Source organism: Anguilla anguilla, chromosome 18, assembly GCF_013347855.1.
Source record: "Anguilla anguilla isolate fAngAng1 chromosome 18, fAngAng1.pri, whole genome shotgun sequence".
Lineage (NCBI taxonomy): Eukaryota > Metazoa > Chordata > Actinopteri > Anguilliformes > Anguillidae > Anguilla > Anguilla anguilla.
Genome location: NC_049218.1, coordinates 1311855 through 1325189, shown reverse-complemented (window position 1 = coordinate 1325189; position 13335 = coordinate 1311855). Strand labels below are relative to the sequence as shown.

Here is a 13335-nt window from a genome sequence, read left to right as displayed (position 1 = left end):
TGTTTGGTCCTCTGTATGAAAGCCTCTCATTTTTATATACTGTCCGATCTCTGCTGCACTAGGTCACTATAATGACCCTGAATATTTCATACTGAATGTTGAGATGCAAATACTGCAACGGTAAATGGTAAATGGACTGCATTTATATAGCGCTTTTATCCAAAGCACTTTACAATTGATGCCTCTCATTCGCCAGAGCAGTTAGGGGTTAGGTGTCTTGCTCAAGGACACTTCGACACGCCCAGGGTGGGGTTTGAACCGGCAACCCTCCGACTGCCAGATAATCGTTCTTATCTCCTGAGCTATGTCGCCCCAACGGCAGGAGAAATACTGTAAATGGAATGTAAACAGGACATATATTGTTCTACAGTAGTCTTACAGGACATGTAGTGTAAATATTGGTTTAGTTACCGACACGTTTGAACACAAACGTCTTTCATTTCCATATTGTATACAAAATAATTATCCTTTTTTGAGGAAGATATTGAGATGAAATTACTCTCCCTGGACTGGATCACTTGTTTGAGTCGTTATAAGATAACTGGGTAGCAATAACTGGGCTCCTCGATTTAAATAGACAGCTCGTAGTCCGACCATATGATGCCCCCCTTTTAAGAATGTATTTCTTGTAACAATCTCCCGCCTACTTCAGATGAAAACGCACCCCTGAAAGGTATTTGGCTGCATCAGTACAGGTGTGTGGATGCCTGGAGCATACCTACAGTCTCAGGGGGAGAGTGATCACTGCAGGGTCACAAATGATCTCCATAACTTTTATTTGTGACAGATACAGTACAATTATCTCAGTGGATTCATATGCACACAGGAGTTGAAGGCAATGTACATATGTGAGGAACAGAACATGACTGGTGGGTCTGGTGGCTGGATATATATTTTTCATGTCCATATTTTCTACACGTGCATCTCATTCCACACCTTCAGCTCAGATTAGTTGGCCCAGGAGTAGATGAGGGCTTCTTATCCGCTTCACGAAGTTGCATTTCTCGAAAGGAACAGGCAGGGCAAATATGTATTCTTGTGCGCATTCTTGACTGCTGCGTTGATGAAGGTAGAGTTTCCGGTTCTTGGCAGGGTGAGGGAGTTCTTGTTTTTGTTCTTGTACCCCAAGAACAATGACAGTGAACTGATAAAGGTAGAGTATTCATAGACTAAAGGGCACCAAACCTAGGCTGATATGGATTTTTATCCCAACAACTCCAGCACATCAAAGACATCACACGTCTATGGCATAAATGCTTAAGTGTGCGCCTGCCCGTTAAACATCTATGGTATGATGGACTTCCTGCTTGGCCTGGCATGAACATCATGACACTTGCAGTATGGTACATGTTGCATTTTAGGCATACTTTTAATGTTTATGAACAGATGGGAAAAAAATGATCGGATACAAGGTGAGAGCTAAAACTGTCACGGGTCATCCAGTGTTAGAAAGTTTACATATATAATGTAAATGTAAATGTCAATATCAATGCACATTTGCCTTCTCCACTTCTCTGCACTCCAAATATGGAACTACACACTTCACATTTATCACTGTATTGTCTGTGTGCTTTTGTAGAAACACTATTTTTCTGAATGTAATAATTACCTTCCCCATATCCCCTCTCTGTTTCCAGGTTCCCTCCATGTACCTATGGCCAGGTATACAAACACTGAACCCCTTCCTGGCATAAGCACATTCATTCTTTCAGCAGAAAACCTGTCATTTGAGCTTAATCCAACAATCAAATACAACACAAAAAAATATGATACGATATAATAATAAAATACTATACAAATGTAATACCAATGACTTTTTTTGGCCGGCTTTGTAAAGCCAAAGGCAAATTTCCACTTCTGTGGACAGTAAAGCTCTGCGCTGTTCTATTCTGGTAAAAATTAAAATGCATATCTGTAATTAATAAAACAGAAACAATCAGCAATGCAGTCTGAAAGGAAATGCACATTTAACATGTGATATGTGCTAGGGGACATTTTATGTTAACAAGTTTTGATATGTGTTATTACCGTGGGGTTCGTTTTTTTTAGTTTTTATAATTCTGCTTGATTCGAGGACAAAAGCTCCAGTGCTGAAACTCGAGCTCAGTTCTCTCAGATCGGCCATGCAGCACTCCGCTCTCTCCACACAGGCCTGGCGGGCTCTAGAAGTCCTTCCACCTGATGGCCGACAGAATGAAGTGTATGAAGTAGAGCAGCATGGCCACGTACGAAAACACCTGGAAGAGAAGGAGCCGTGTTACCGCGCGATTGGTCAGAGGAAATACAAATACACCAATCAGATCACAGTAATCTCCAACTACGTATTACACACAAGAGTCGTGGTATTCTATCAATACATACAGGATCATTTCAATGCTACTGTATGTGCACAGGAAAAAATTTAGGACTTGTGAGGACTTGTTGCTTTTATGGTGAATAATTCAAAGGCTATCCCAGAGCACAATATTATTACTTGTTCATTTTTTCCCAATTTGAAAAGCTCAACAGTAACTTGTAGGCCTGTCCCAGTGCTGTGACTACCCAGATACACTTACAGGGGCACACAGTAGCCTGCCTGTCCTTTGAAAAACTAGCAATGAGCCTTTCCTCGCTGCAGTTCTCCTTTGACCAGAGGGGGTGCTATCGAGCAGTGCGATGATACAATGCCCCGATGAGTTTGTAAATTTACATGCACACAATAATGCGATTATTATCAAGATAGGTTGCTCAGATTAAGTCAATTTAAGTTAAGATGTTTACAAGTCTTTATAATAATAGGATTCCATCAACCTCTGAGTTAACATGACTAATATAGTGTTACTGTATATAATATAGTTTGTAGTCCTAAAACCCGTTAGCGAGTTAGCATTCTGAAGTCCTGCGTTTGTGTCTCTCGGCAGAATTCAAATGATTAGTCCTCCCACAGGGTTTTCGATTTTTGCAGAAAATGGAGTCTGTAGTTTATTACCTTTTACTAAGCTTGAAGAGATTAAGCATCTTAAGTCTTTCCTCATAACTTTTATCTTTCATACCAGAAAAGAGCTCATTAGCTGTCATGGCATTTTAACAGCTTTTCACTTACAACTGCAGCAATGTCAGCTTTGTAGGTCACGGAGCTTGGTGCTAGAATCCCAAAGGCGATGGTTGTCGAGGCCAGGGACACTGAGGAGCTGAGGTAAAAAATCACTGCCAGCGCGTGGTACACAAAGTCCTGAGGAACAGAACAATTCAGATTATTTAACAGTATTGGTGAACTTCATCAACCTTCATGGGAAAGAGAATATTTCATTTATCGATCTCACGACTAAATATTTGAATAGGAAAAATATTTAAATGCTTGTTGTTACGAAATGTGAAATGAAAAGTCCATTAGAAACCAACAAAGCAAACAGCATCCGAGCAGTGCCAAAGCTGTTGGTTGGGCTTCAAAAAAAAGTCCTATTAGCAAAGGGGGGCTTGAGCAAAACAGTTCTGGAGCCCCTGAGTTAAGTCATGGGTTCCAGAGAAAGCTGACCGTGCCATGGGGCCTCTGTGTCGCGGGCGGGGGGTTGTTCACTAAGAAGGTCGGGGGGGGGGGGGGGGGGGGGGGGGCGATTTTGGGGACGGAGGTTTACCGCAGCTGCCCACGATCCGCTGTTTCTGTGCCCCCCACAGGCGAAGATCACAAACCACAGGAAGGTCATCACGAAGCAGAAGACGGACACGAACATCACCCAGCCCTGCGGATTGGCTGGCTCGACGTGCGTGACGGCCACCAGGATCCACACCAGCCCGCCGAAGAGCTGAGGAACAGCGGGAATCAGCGTCCAATCAGCAGGGAGAGCAGTGAGCGGTCAGCCAATGACAGCTGCTTTCCCAGAGAGGCTACAGACTGATGTGCGTGCGAGCCAATCACCACACAACAGATCTGCTCCAGGAAAGCAGTGGGGTTAACAAGGGCACAAGTAAAAAAACCTGCCAATTGGAGGAATCAGAACTCCTGTGCTAGTAAGCGATGGTGTAGTATAAGTAGGGACTGGAGCTCAAATGCCAGGTGAGGAACTGTTATTACACCCCACCCCAGTTAAGGTGTACGTAAGAACACAAATATGTGATTAGACTGTTAGTAACGGAACATTCTTGTGCTGATGTAACCGCTAGTGGTAAGTGTAATTGTAAGACATGTATTTCTAGAACACTGACTTGGAATTTTGAAAAAACATTCCAAAAACCTACAGTTCAAAGGGTTAAGGCATATAGCCTGAATCACTTCATTAAATATCTATCAGTATATTTTAATTACATCTGAACGTTTACGTTTCCCTGGGAAGGGATTAAGAAGGAATCTGTATCTTACATACCTTTCCTTTCTATGCACCCCAGGACTGCACACAGCAGCATATGGATGTAAAACTGCAGTCATTTATTGTGCCATTTTTATTTGTATACACAATCTCATCTCATCATACATCATTAAAAAATTATTGAAATAATTCTTAAAAATTGCTTTGCATTGCTTCTTTCAAACAGTCTTTTTTAAAAAAATGCTTAAATCAATATGTTAATATAGAGCACCATACATACTTTATGACACACCGGTGGAATTTCTTTACCTGGAGTTAATGAAACACTACAGATTTTAGTTGTATTAGGAATTCATTGCCATCCATGTATTTGACATTTAGTTTATTGAATTCCAGGATATTTGGTTCCATTTCTATACATTTTTGATAAACTGGATCATTTGAACCTAGTAGTGCCAAGTTGTGCTGAAATATCAAACAACTGTTCAATCAACTCTGATGAAGTACATTTCAATCTGATACGTTTTGTCACCTCATAAATACTTACTTAAACACATAATTTACTGTATTATTTTTTATTCAAAGAAGAAAAAAAAGAGAACAAACCTTGAATAATTACAAAGTTGTATTCATACAATAGAGTACACAAAAGTAGATTTGTATTCCGCCCCAAGTGTTTTTGAGACAAAGGCACATCCCCATCAGCTATATTATGATGGATATATCTATGTCACAGTCCCTAACCCTCTCCCATGGCAGTGCCTGTGAAGTATCCAGCATAACAGGCCATTTGTTTGGAACATGAGAAACTGCTATTTCCAGCGTCACTGGGTGTGTGCCTTTACCTTGCCCATCAAACAGACCGTTGCAGGTGGCTATTCATAAAACCAGACAATAAAGCAGACAATCCCTGTGGGAAACAGGACTAGGCCACAGTAGCCAAGATCTGTGTCCTCAGCTACTCAGAGGAAAAGGGTTATAAAACATCTCATTCAGCTTTAGGGTTAAATAGTCTATGCTTCTCTGATGCAGCTAGTTTCCAGGTGCAGTGGCGTTTGGACACTCCAAGCATTGCCCGTATCGTTGCATAATTTGTGATCAGTTGTGTTCTTACGCACATACAGTGAATTTATCTGAAGTGCTCATACTGTCTCTACGCACAGGTGAATTTTCATAAGTATAACTCTATTTTGCTTCATAGTATTATGCGGTGAATAAAATGTTTTGGCCTGTGGAATATGAATAATCAATCTATGAATAAGAGGCAGGCTCATTCAATTGTAACCAAGAAACAAAGTTTTTGAAATGAATTGTAGCATAGGCCTCATAGGTAAGTCACAGACATGCATGTTTTCAACAGTACAAAAACCCTTAAAATGCATTCTGTGGAATGTTTAACATCTGTTAAAGCAGTGGTTCCCAACCTTGTTCCCAGAGATCTACTGCCCTGTAGGTTTTCATTTCAACCCTTGTTTGGCACCCCTGATTCTCCGGATTAGTAGCTCAATGAGATCTTTAGCTGTTGAGTGAGGTGTGCTTTGTAAGAGATGGAGTGAAAACCTGCAATATGGTAGACCTCCAGGAACAGGGATGGGACCCACTGAATTAAAGCATCTTCGCCAGTAAAAAGGCCCAGAATACAAAGAGGCCCAGAAGACAAAGAGGCCCAGGTACTCACAAGTTCCGGGAGGTATAAAATATCCGGTGCGGTCATGAAGATGCCGGCGCCACTGGGCAAGTTGCGCGCGTGTTGAGCTGTAGCCGCTGCCATCGTTTCGCCCTGAACAACCTCAGCTCCAGTGGACCGGTGGAGGAGCCGCTGCTGCTTTTAAGGGATGATGCATGGCCTACCTGAAAAAACCAGCTCTCTCATTCCAATACCCGCCCCCCCCCCCCCCCCCCCCCCCCCCCCCCCCCCGCACACACCCACCAGACGATAACTTTCACGATTGTTCTCCCCGATGCAGCTTTGATTTCTTGATAGCAGGCAGCCCGGTGCACAAAGTGCTTTCTCCCATACAAAGTCACGTTTTTGTTTATCAGTGCTCCCCTGTTAATCACAGGGTCTAGTGTAAATGACATTTTTTACCCAGGATACCCATCTATCTAAGCCAGCCATGACCAGCCCTGTTCCTGGAGATCGACATGTACCGTCCTGTGGGTTTTTGTTTCAACCCTAATTTGGCACACCTGATTCTACTAATTAGCAGCTCAATGAGATCGGCAGCTGTGCTTTGTTAGGGTAGGAGGGAAAACGTCCAGGACAGTAGATCTCCAGGAACAGATTTGGGCAGCCCTGCTCTAGCTGTTGAATGAGATGTGCTTTGTTAGGGTAGGAAGGAAAACCTACAGGACAGTAGAAAAAGGTCTGGTTATCACTGATCTGGACTCTTGTGGCTCACTTTCAAACTCAACACCAAACTAAACCCGTTCACAGGCTCAACAGTAACCTGCTGCTTCTTGTGTTGAGTGAACTAGATCCTCTGTGAATGACATAAGGAATGCAGATTGAAACACAAGTGTGTATTTATTTAGCTTCTATACATTTCTCATGAAAAATACCAGTCATATATATATATTTCTTTTTCATTTTCAGAAAATACACACGCTTGAGTCTTGTGCATTCTGAAGCTTTGGTTAAAACACAAGCATAAGGTCATTAAGAGGACTCAACTCACCATTTGTCTTTGACTAAACAATTGAAAGCAAGAATTTGTTTTGCATCACAAACAATTCGGCAATCACTAAAAGTAACCTGCCAAACGGAGTTTGTAAAGACGAAATGTAACACTGACATTTACTTGTCAAAGTTAAGGACAAATCCCAACTGAACACAGGCCATACAGATTCTTAAACTCCACAATCCCAAGTGTTTTTTTTTTTGTTTGTTTTGTTTTGTTTTTCTGTTCCACGTCATGGCAGTTATCTCGCGATGGCTTTCTTCAGGAAGATTTCCACCGGATGGCTGAGAAGATTGTGTGCACTGCGTACAGGAGCGTGGCCACGTAGGCCATTACCTGTCAGAAGAGGGGAAACAAAGAGCGAGGTGAAAATATGATGGGATTCCATCGGCTAGGTGACCACACCTGCACTTCACCTGACCAAACACGGGAACAGTGGAGAGGGCCAGGCACGTTTGCAAGCGCTTCTTTGCCGTACACAACTGTAGGTGTCATATTGGAATGTGGGCAGTGAAACAAGCCCTTCACAAGTCCTTTTCCCAGCTATTTGCCCATGTTAAATACACAGATAATTCTTGTTTTTCTCCAGGGGAAAGAGTAATCGATCTTATCCATTTGCTGCGTGTTTCAGGTTTCAAAGGGGAAAAAAACCTACACAGCAATCGCTAAAGCAATGAAAATGAGACGGGTTATTTGTTGTCCTGTTTCGGCCCCCGACTGACAGATTCGTTGAAGTGATTAATTAGCTAAAGGGAAAACATGCCTCTTTTCTGAGACCTAAACTGTCAGTTTACAGGGAAACCCCCCCCCCCCCCCCCCCCCCCACAAAAACCTGCTGACACTGCAGCCTTGCATGAAGCAGTTTACAATTCCCTGGCCTATGACCTTTTTTAAATTCTCATTTGTGTAATAAAAATGATGAGTAGTTAATAGGCACTGAAATCCATACCACCGCTGCGATGTTCTCCCGGTAGATCTTCAGTCCGGGCGGATTAACGGCGATCGCTTTCAGCTCGATGGTGATGAGTGCCTCCGGAACAGCAGCGCTCAGGTAGAGGGCCGCGGCGATGAAATGATAAGTCACATCCTGAAAGAGAGTGGCGGAGGACCTTGGAATAAACCTCCAATTCAGGGCAACACTAAGGCCGTTCTGGAACGCCAGCAGACCTGCACCATCACCCACTGGACACACGTCAGCCAGCGCACGGCTCCTCGGGACCAGGCCCCAGTCTACAGTTGTCTTGCCGATATGCGCAGTCTGAATAAAATGCTGACATCCATCATGTGTTGTGTGTTGCGCAACCATGGCGTTAAGTGTTATGGAACGATAATTACATTTCCTGCGCATTTCAAAATGTAAAAATGCACTGCTGCCTCCTGGAGATAAGACCCCGGACAGACTCCAACCTTACCGGTCCGTCCTACCAGTCAGCAGGTTTTGGAACAGCAGTAACAGGCAGACTGCACATAGGTTTTGGAACCTGGGTGCTGGATTACTGCCCTGTTTCGCAATGGAGTGAGCCGCATGTGTTTGTTTACGTGTCCTGATTGATCAGCCTGCTCGCTGAAGCTCGAGATTAAGGACATGTCCTCACCAGTGTTGGCCAATAGGAACCATTCTGGTTGATTCCACTGAGGAAACAGATGAACCAGATGGTGGTCATGACAAAGCAGAAGATGGACACGAACATCACCCAACCTTGAGGGTTGGGAATCAGTACTTCTGTGGAGGCCACCAGCGTCCACACCAGACCACCGGCCACCTAAAACACAGAATATGCCTGCTATAAACACAGATCACCGACTTAAAAAAGTCACAAGACTTAAATAACTCTGTAACACTTGAACTTTGCCATAATTGTGACTTAAAACGTGCTATTACCAGCCATATCAACATAACTTAACTCAGCTGAATGTATGCATAGAATTTTACGAAGCAAATTGTTTTAACAAAATAACTGTCAAACACTGATTGAGGTATACATTACGTCAGTGTATTGACAGCATCCACAAGCTGTAATCTTTTGTCGTGACAGGACAAATTTTATGGCATGTTTATGAGAGTGTAATGTAGGCTTTGTGTTGTATTGTTCAAGTAAAGTGTTACAAAAAAATTTTACACAAAAAGAGGGAAATTGGCAGACATCAGAGTTAAGCACAAACAGTACCCTCCTGTTCAAATGCATGTACCTGTGGGGCTTTTTAATTCAGAATTTATGCAATACACAATACAGTCTGTATTTTCTAAGAAGATTTTTCTATTCATTTGGTTTTGCACTTTAAAAACATTTCATGGTTCACTTACTGAGGAACAGTGGTGTGGTGTCACCTGAAAACTATTTAAATCAGAATGACCAAATATGGACAAATATAGGAACAGCTGTTCCTGCAAAAGTTCATTTGCATAGCTGTTCCTGCAAAAGTTCATTTGCATATGCACTGGTCTCCCCCCTATGCAATGGAGGAAATGAGAATCATACCTGATGCGATCCATAATGTTTCAAAGCCATTTCAAATTCACATGATCAGATCTACCTGGCCTTCACCCGAATATTATTATAATACACAGCTTTGCAACAGCAACAAAAAAAAATTCAGTCACCAGTGTTTCAATTTACTTGAAACACTGATATCCTTTGTCACACTCTGAATATAATAAATGGGAAATAATACATTACATTACATTACAGGCATTTAGCAGATTGTCTTATCCAGAGCGACTTACACGACATTTTCAATTCAAAGAATTTTAATGAATATAATGAATAGATTTTTGTATGATAATGTTCAGCACAAACATATTTTATTTGATGATGATGCACCTGTTTGACAGGTTAACTATCCTCAAGCAGGAAGGTTAGTTGTTTGAACACATGAATAAAAAGAGTTTCCTCTGCTAACATTATATTAGGAAACTAATGTTAGCAGAGGAAACTCTTTTTAATGAATACTTAGCAACCTCAGCTAATCACAACACAATTTTAGAGATAGCTGTCAAACAAGAAAAAATTTAAAGAATACTTTCAGGGATTTCAAATAAAAGTTACATGCTTTAAAATGGTCATCTGTATTCACTTAATCTTTCAGTCAATTATTACTATCTGGATATCCATTCAATGTTCATCTTGCACAAAGAATTTCTTTAGTTATATCCATCCAACATGTTCTGTGTGCTTACCGTGTGTATACTAATGATCTTTTGTTGGTTGACTCATGTTTATTTTAAAAATTTTCCATGCACATGTTTCATCCTGTTTTATAAAATGTTTATATAAATATACATTTTTTTTGTACCATGAACATTAACATTAAAACTGAAACTGAAATTCACATTTTTGAATGTACATTTATTGGAGTGTATGTTATAACTGGTCAACAGACAAATGTATATGTTTCAGTGGCCAAACTCATATCGTGCACTCATGGGAACATTTCCTTTCGTTTCTTTAACACAAATGCTCCAAGGGCCAAGCCCTATTTCATTTAGCCTTTTGTGCGCTAAGATTAAACAGATGTGTTAGCGCAGTTTCCCAGCTCTTAAACAGAGCACGTAAAGTAATATTAAACTTTCTTTGCAGACAGTCCTGGAGTGACTTGTAAGAAGCGGAGAACATCAGCGTTACTCCCAGGAATATATAAGTGCAGTTCCACCGCTGAGGCATGGAAGGCCCATTCATAATCAGTAAGCGTGCAGTTGGTGAAATAAACCAACAATTATCACTGTAAACAAACCTAAAGGCCACCACACATCTAATCTTTGCACAGTGAACCTCTCTTTCCACATGGTAATGAGATACTGTACTCACAAACTCTTTACACATGATAATGAGACACTGTACTCACAAACTCTTTACACATGGTAGTGAGACACTGTACTCACAAACTCTTTACACATGGTAGTGAGATACTGTACTCACAAACTCTTTACACATGGTAGTGAGATACTGTACTCACAAACTCTTTACACATGGTAATGAGATACTGTACTCACAAACTCTTTACACATGGTAGTGAGATACTGTACTCACAAACTCTTTACACATGGTAATGAGATACTGTACTCACAAACTCTTTACACATGGTAGTGAGATACTGTACTCACAAACTCTTTACACATGGTAATGAGACACTGTACTCACAAAGTCTTTACACATGGTAATGAGATACTGTACTCACAAACTCTTTACACATGGCAATGAGACACTGTACTCACAAACTCTTTACACATGGTAGTGAGATACTGTACTCACAAACTCTTTACACATGATAATGAGATACTGTACTCACAAACTCTTTACACATGGTAGTGAGACACTGTACTCACAAACTCAGGGATGAAGAGGAGATCGGGCATCTTGCAGAGTATCTTGCAGCCGCTGGGCAACACGCCGCTGGAGGTGGTGGAGGCCATGTCTGCGAAAGAAGCGAAGGTCTGCGTGTGTGCGCGCGCTCCCAAATGATGCCCCTGACCAGCGCACCTGCTTTTTGAGGATGTGCTCACGTTGGCCCCGTGGAACACGCTCCTCCCCTGCGAGCGCCCTGCGCTTTCGGCTCATGCAAATGGCCCTGCTCCAGAGCCCCTGCTTCACTGTGCAAGGGGCGGTTTGCTCAAACTTTGCACTTTATAAAACTGTCACCATGGCGATTTGCGCGTAAATACCACATGCCTGCGAGGAGAAGGCGGCCGTTTGTTTAGTCGGGGAGTCGCCCTCAGATTGTTCATTGTTAATGCGAGGAAGGCTCACAAAGCCTGTACACAGTGGTCTGACATAGCTGCATGGAAAGCATCCAAAGTGAAAGGCTGTTGTGACTTCACCGAGGTTCACCCAGCCTGCAGATCCATTCAATCGGCTTTGAGACACTGGATTCAAATGTATTTCGAACATCTAAGATACTGCTTGATGACAGTGTGCAAATATTTACTGGGAATCCAAACCCATCATTTCTAAATGCAGCAAATTCATCAAGAGTTATCCAGGAATTTGCTAAGCCACTGGTTACAGGCACAGTCCCCTTATGTTCAATGGACACAACTTAAGGATCTTACTTATGCTTGGCACTGGTCATCAAGTGAGTGGGTCAACAAAGGAATTACATCTCAGTAGAATACAAAAGTCACATGCTTTTTGTCAGTTTTGTCAGTCATGATTGATGATATGATTTGTTACTATGAAAGAGAACCCTGGCCTGCTGGGGCTCTAGAGAACACACACAAGAATGTATTGCTATACTTGTGAGGACTTCCCATTGACTATATTCATTCCGTAACCTCTAACCCTAACCCTAACTCTAATCCTAACCCCAACCACTACATGCCGAACCTTAACCCGAACAATTACTCTTGAACTTGTGGGGACCAGCAAAAGGTCCCCACCTTGCATAATGTTCCTCATCTTTCTATCCTTGTGGGGACATTTGGGTCTCACAAAGATAGCAATACATGTCCACACACACACACCCACGCACACACAGGCACACATACACACACACACAAAGAAAGAGATGTGTCAGATTAGTTGCAGTGCAATACTTAACCACATGCAGGTGCAGGAGATAATTCCCTATATAGCCCTACACCAACGGCCCCAATTCCCCTCTGCACTGCCACGCTCCACTTCAGCGAATACTCGGAAATGCAATTAAAACAAGTGCAATCAGACCCAGCTGGTTCATCGGGGGGGGGGGGGGGGGGGGGGGGGTCATTGTCTTACACTAAAATTAGTATTGGACCCACTAAAATGAGTCCAATAACTGCCAAAATATCAAAATAACAATGGGGAACAGACTGAACAGAAATGAAGAGTGTAGCTAACCCTCAAACCCACAATTTTAGGCGCATTTCAATACACCTGACAAAGCCGAGACAGTTAGATCAAACCGCACAACCTAGTCTCTGGCTTGGCATAAGTTAGGTCAGAATAGTGTTCACTGTGTGAACTGAACTGTGTTCTTGGCTAGAAATAGCTGTACGAAATGAGTATTGTACCTTATTGAACGTGTGTTTTGTAGTTGTCCAATGACCATGACATGCACTTTTGTACGTCGCTTTGGATAAAAGCGTCTCCTAAATAAATGTAATGTAATGTAATGTAAAGTCCAGTTTGTCACACCCACTCCTGTTATTCCATCCCAGTGCAGATACAGATCATTTTGATTGGCTGAACAGACCCAGATGCAGATGGCGTTGTCTCTACCCACCTCCGGTCAGCACATCTTTAGCCCAGTACTATGACAGCTGATTCAGCAAGTCGTGGTCTTCAGTTAACACTATGAGCAGAACCAGGTCTCTCAGTGCTGGCCTGAAGCAAAAACCTTTTCCCACATCTACCCCTTTTCAAATAAGAATGCACACCTCTGGTTCACCTGCTGCA

The 13335-nt window shown here is 42.2% G+C and overlaps 2 protein-coding genes across 2 annotated transcripts; both read right to left on the bottom strand.

Moving 5' to 3' along the window:
* Positions 1-759: 759 nt before the first annotated feature.
* On the bottom strand, positions 760-6157 carry LOC118217718 (myelin and lymphocyte protein-like). The gene is made up of 4 exons (XM_035399701.1): positions 5962-6157; positions 3615-3782; positions 3083-3211; positions 760-2237 (listed from the first exon to the last, which is right to left on the bottom strand). Exons 1-4 carry the CDS (start codon positions 6052-6054, stop codon positions 2163-2165), a joined length of 465 nt encoding a protein of 154 aa, XP_035255592.1. The 5' UTR covers positions 6055-6157; the 3' UTR covers positions 760-2162.
* A 630-nt stretch (positions 6158-6787) lies between these two features.
* Positions 6788-11652, bottom strand: LOC118217784 (myelin and lymphocyte protein-like). Its single transcript, XM_035399795.1, has 4 exons — positions 11289-11652; positions 8560-8727; positions 7914-8051; positions 6788-7300 (listed from the first exon to the last, which is right to left on the bottom strand). Exons 1-4 carry the CDS (start codon positions 11373-11375, stop codon positions 7226-7228), a joined length of 468 nt encoding a protein of 155 aa, XP_035255686.1. The 5' UTR covers positions 11376-11652; the 3' UTR covers positions 6788-7225.
* Between the last annotated feature and the right edge of the window lie 1683 nt (positions 11653-13335).

Excerpts from the sequence above, each read along its gene's own strand:
- LOC118217718 (XM_035399701.1), bottom strand. The coding sequence starts at position 6,054 with ATGGCAGCGGCTACAGCTCAACACGCGCGCAACTTGCCCAGTGGCGCC. Across the intron at positions 3,783-5,961 it reads TTTTATACCTCCCGGAACTT|CTCTTCGGCGGGCTGGTGTG; the intron begins GTGAGTACCTGG and ends GCTGTTCCTCAG. Across the intron at positions 2,238-3,082 it reads AAGCTGACATTGCTGCAGTT|GTGTTTTCGTACGTGGCCAT; the intron begins GTAAGTGAAAAG and ends CTTCTCTTCCAG.
- LOC118217784 (XM_035399795.1), bottom strand. The coding sequence starts at position 11,375 with ATGGCCTCCACCACCTCCAGCGGCGTGTTGCCCAGCGGCTGCAAGATA. Across the intron at positions 8,728-11,288 it reads TCCTCTTCATCCCTGAGTTT|GTGGCCGGTGGTCTGGTGTG; the intron begins GTGAGTACAGTG and ends TCTGTGTTTTAG. Across the intron at positions 8,052-8,559 it reads GTTCCTATTGGCCAACACTG|GATGTGACTTATCATTTCAT; the intron begins GTGAGGACATGT and ends ACTCTCTTTCAG.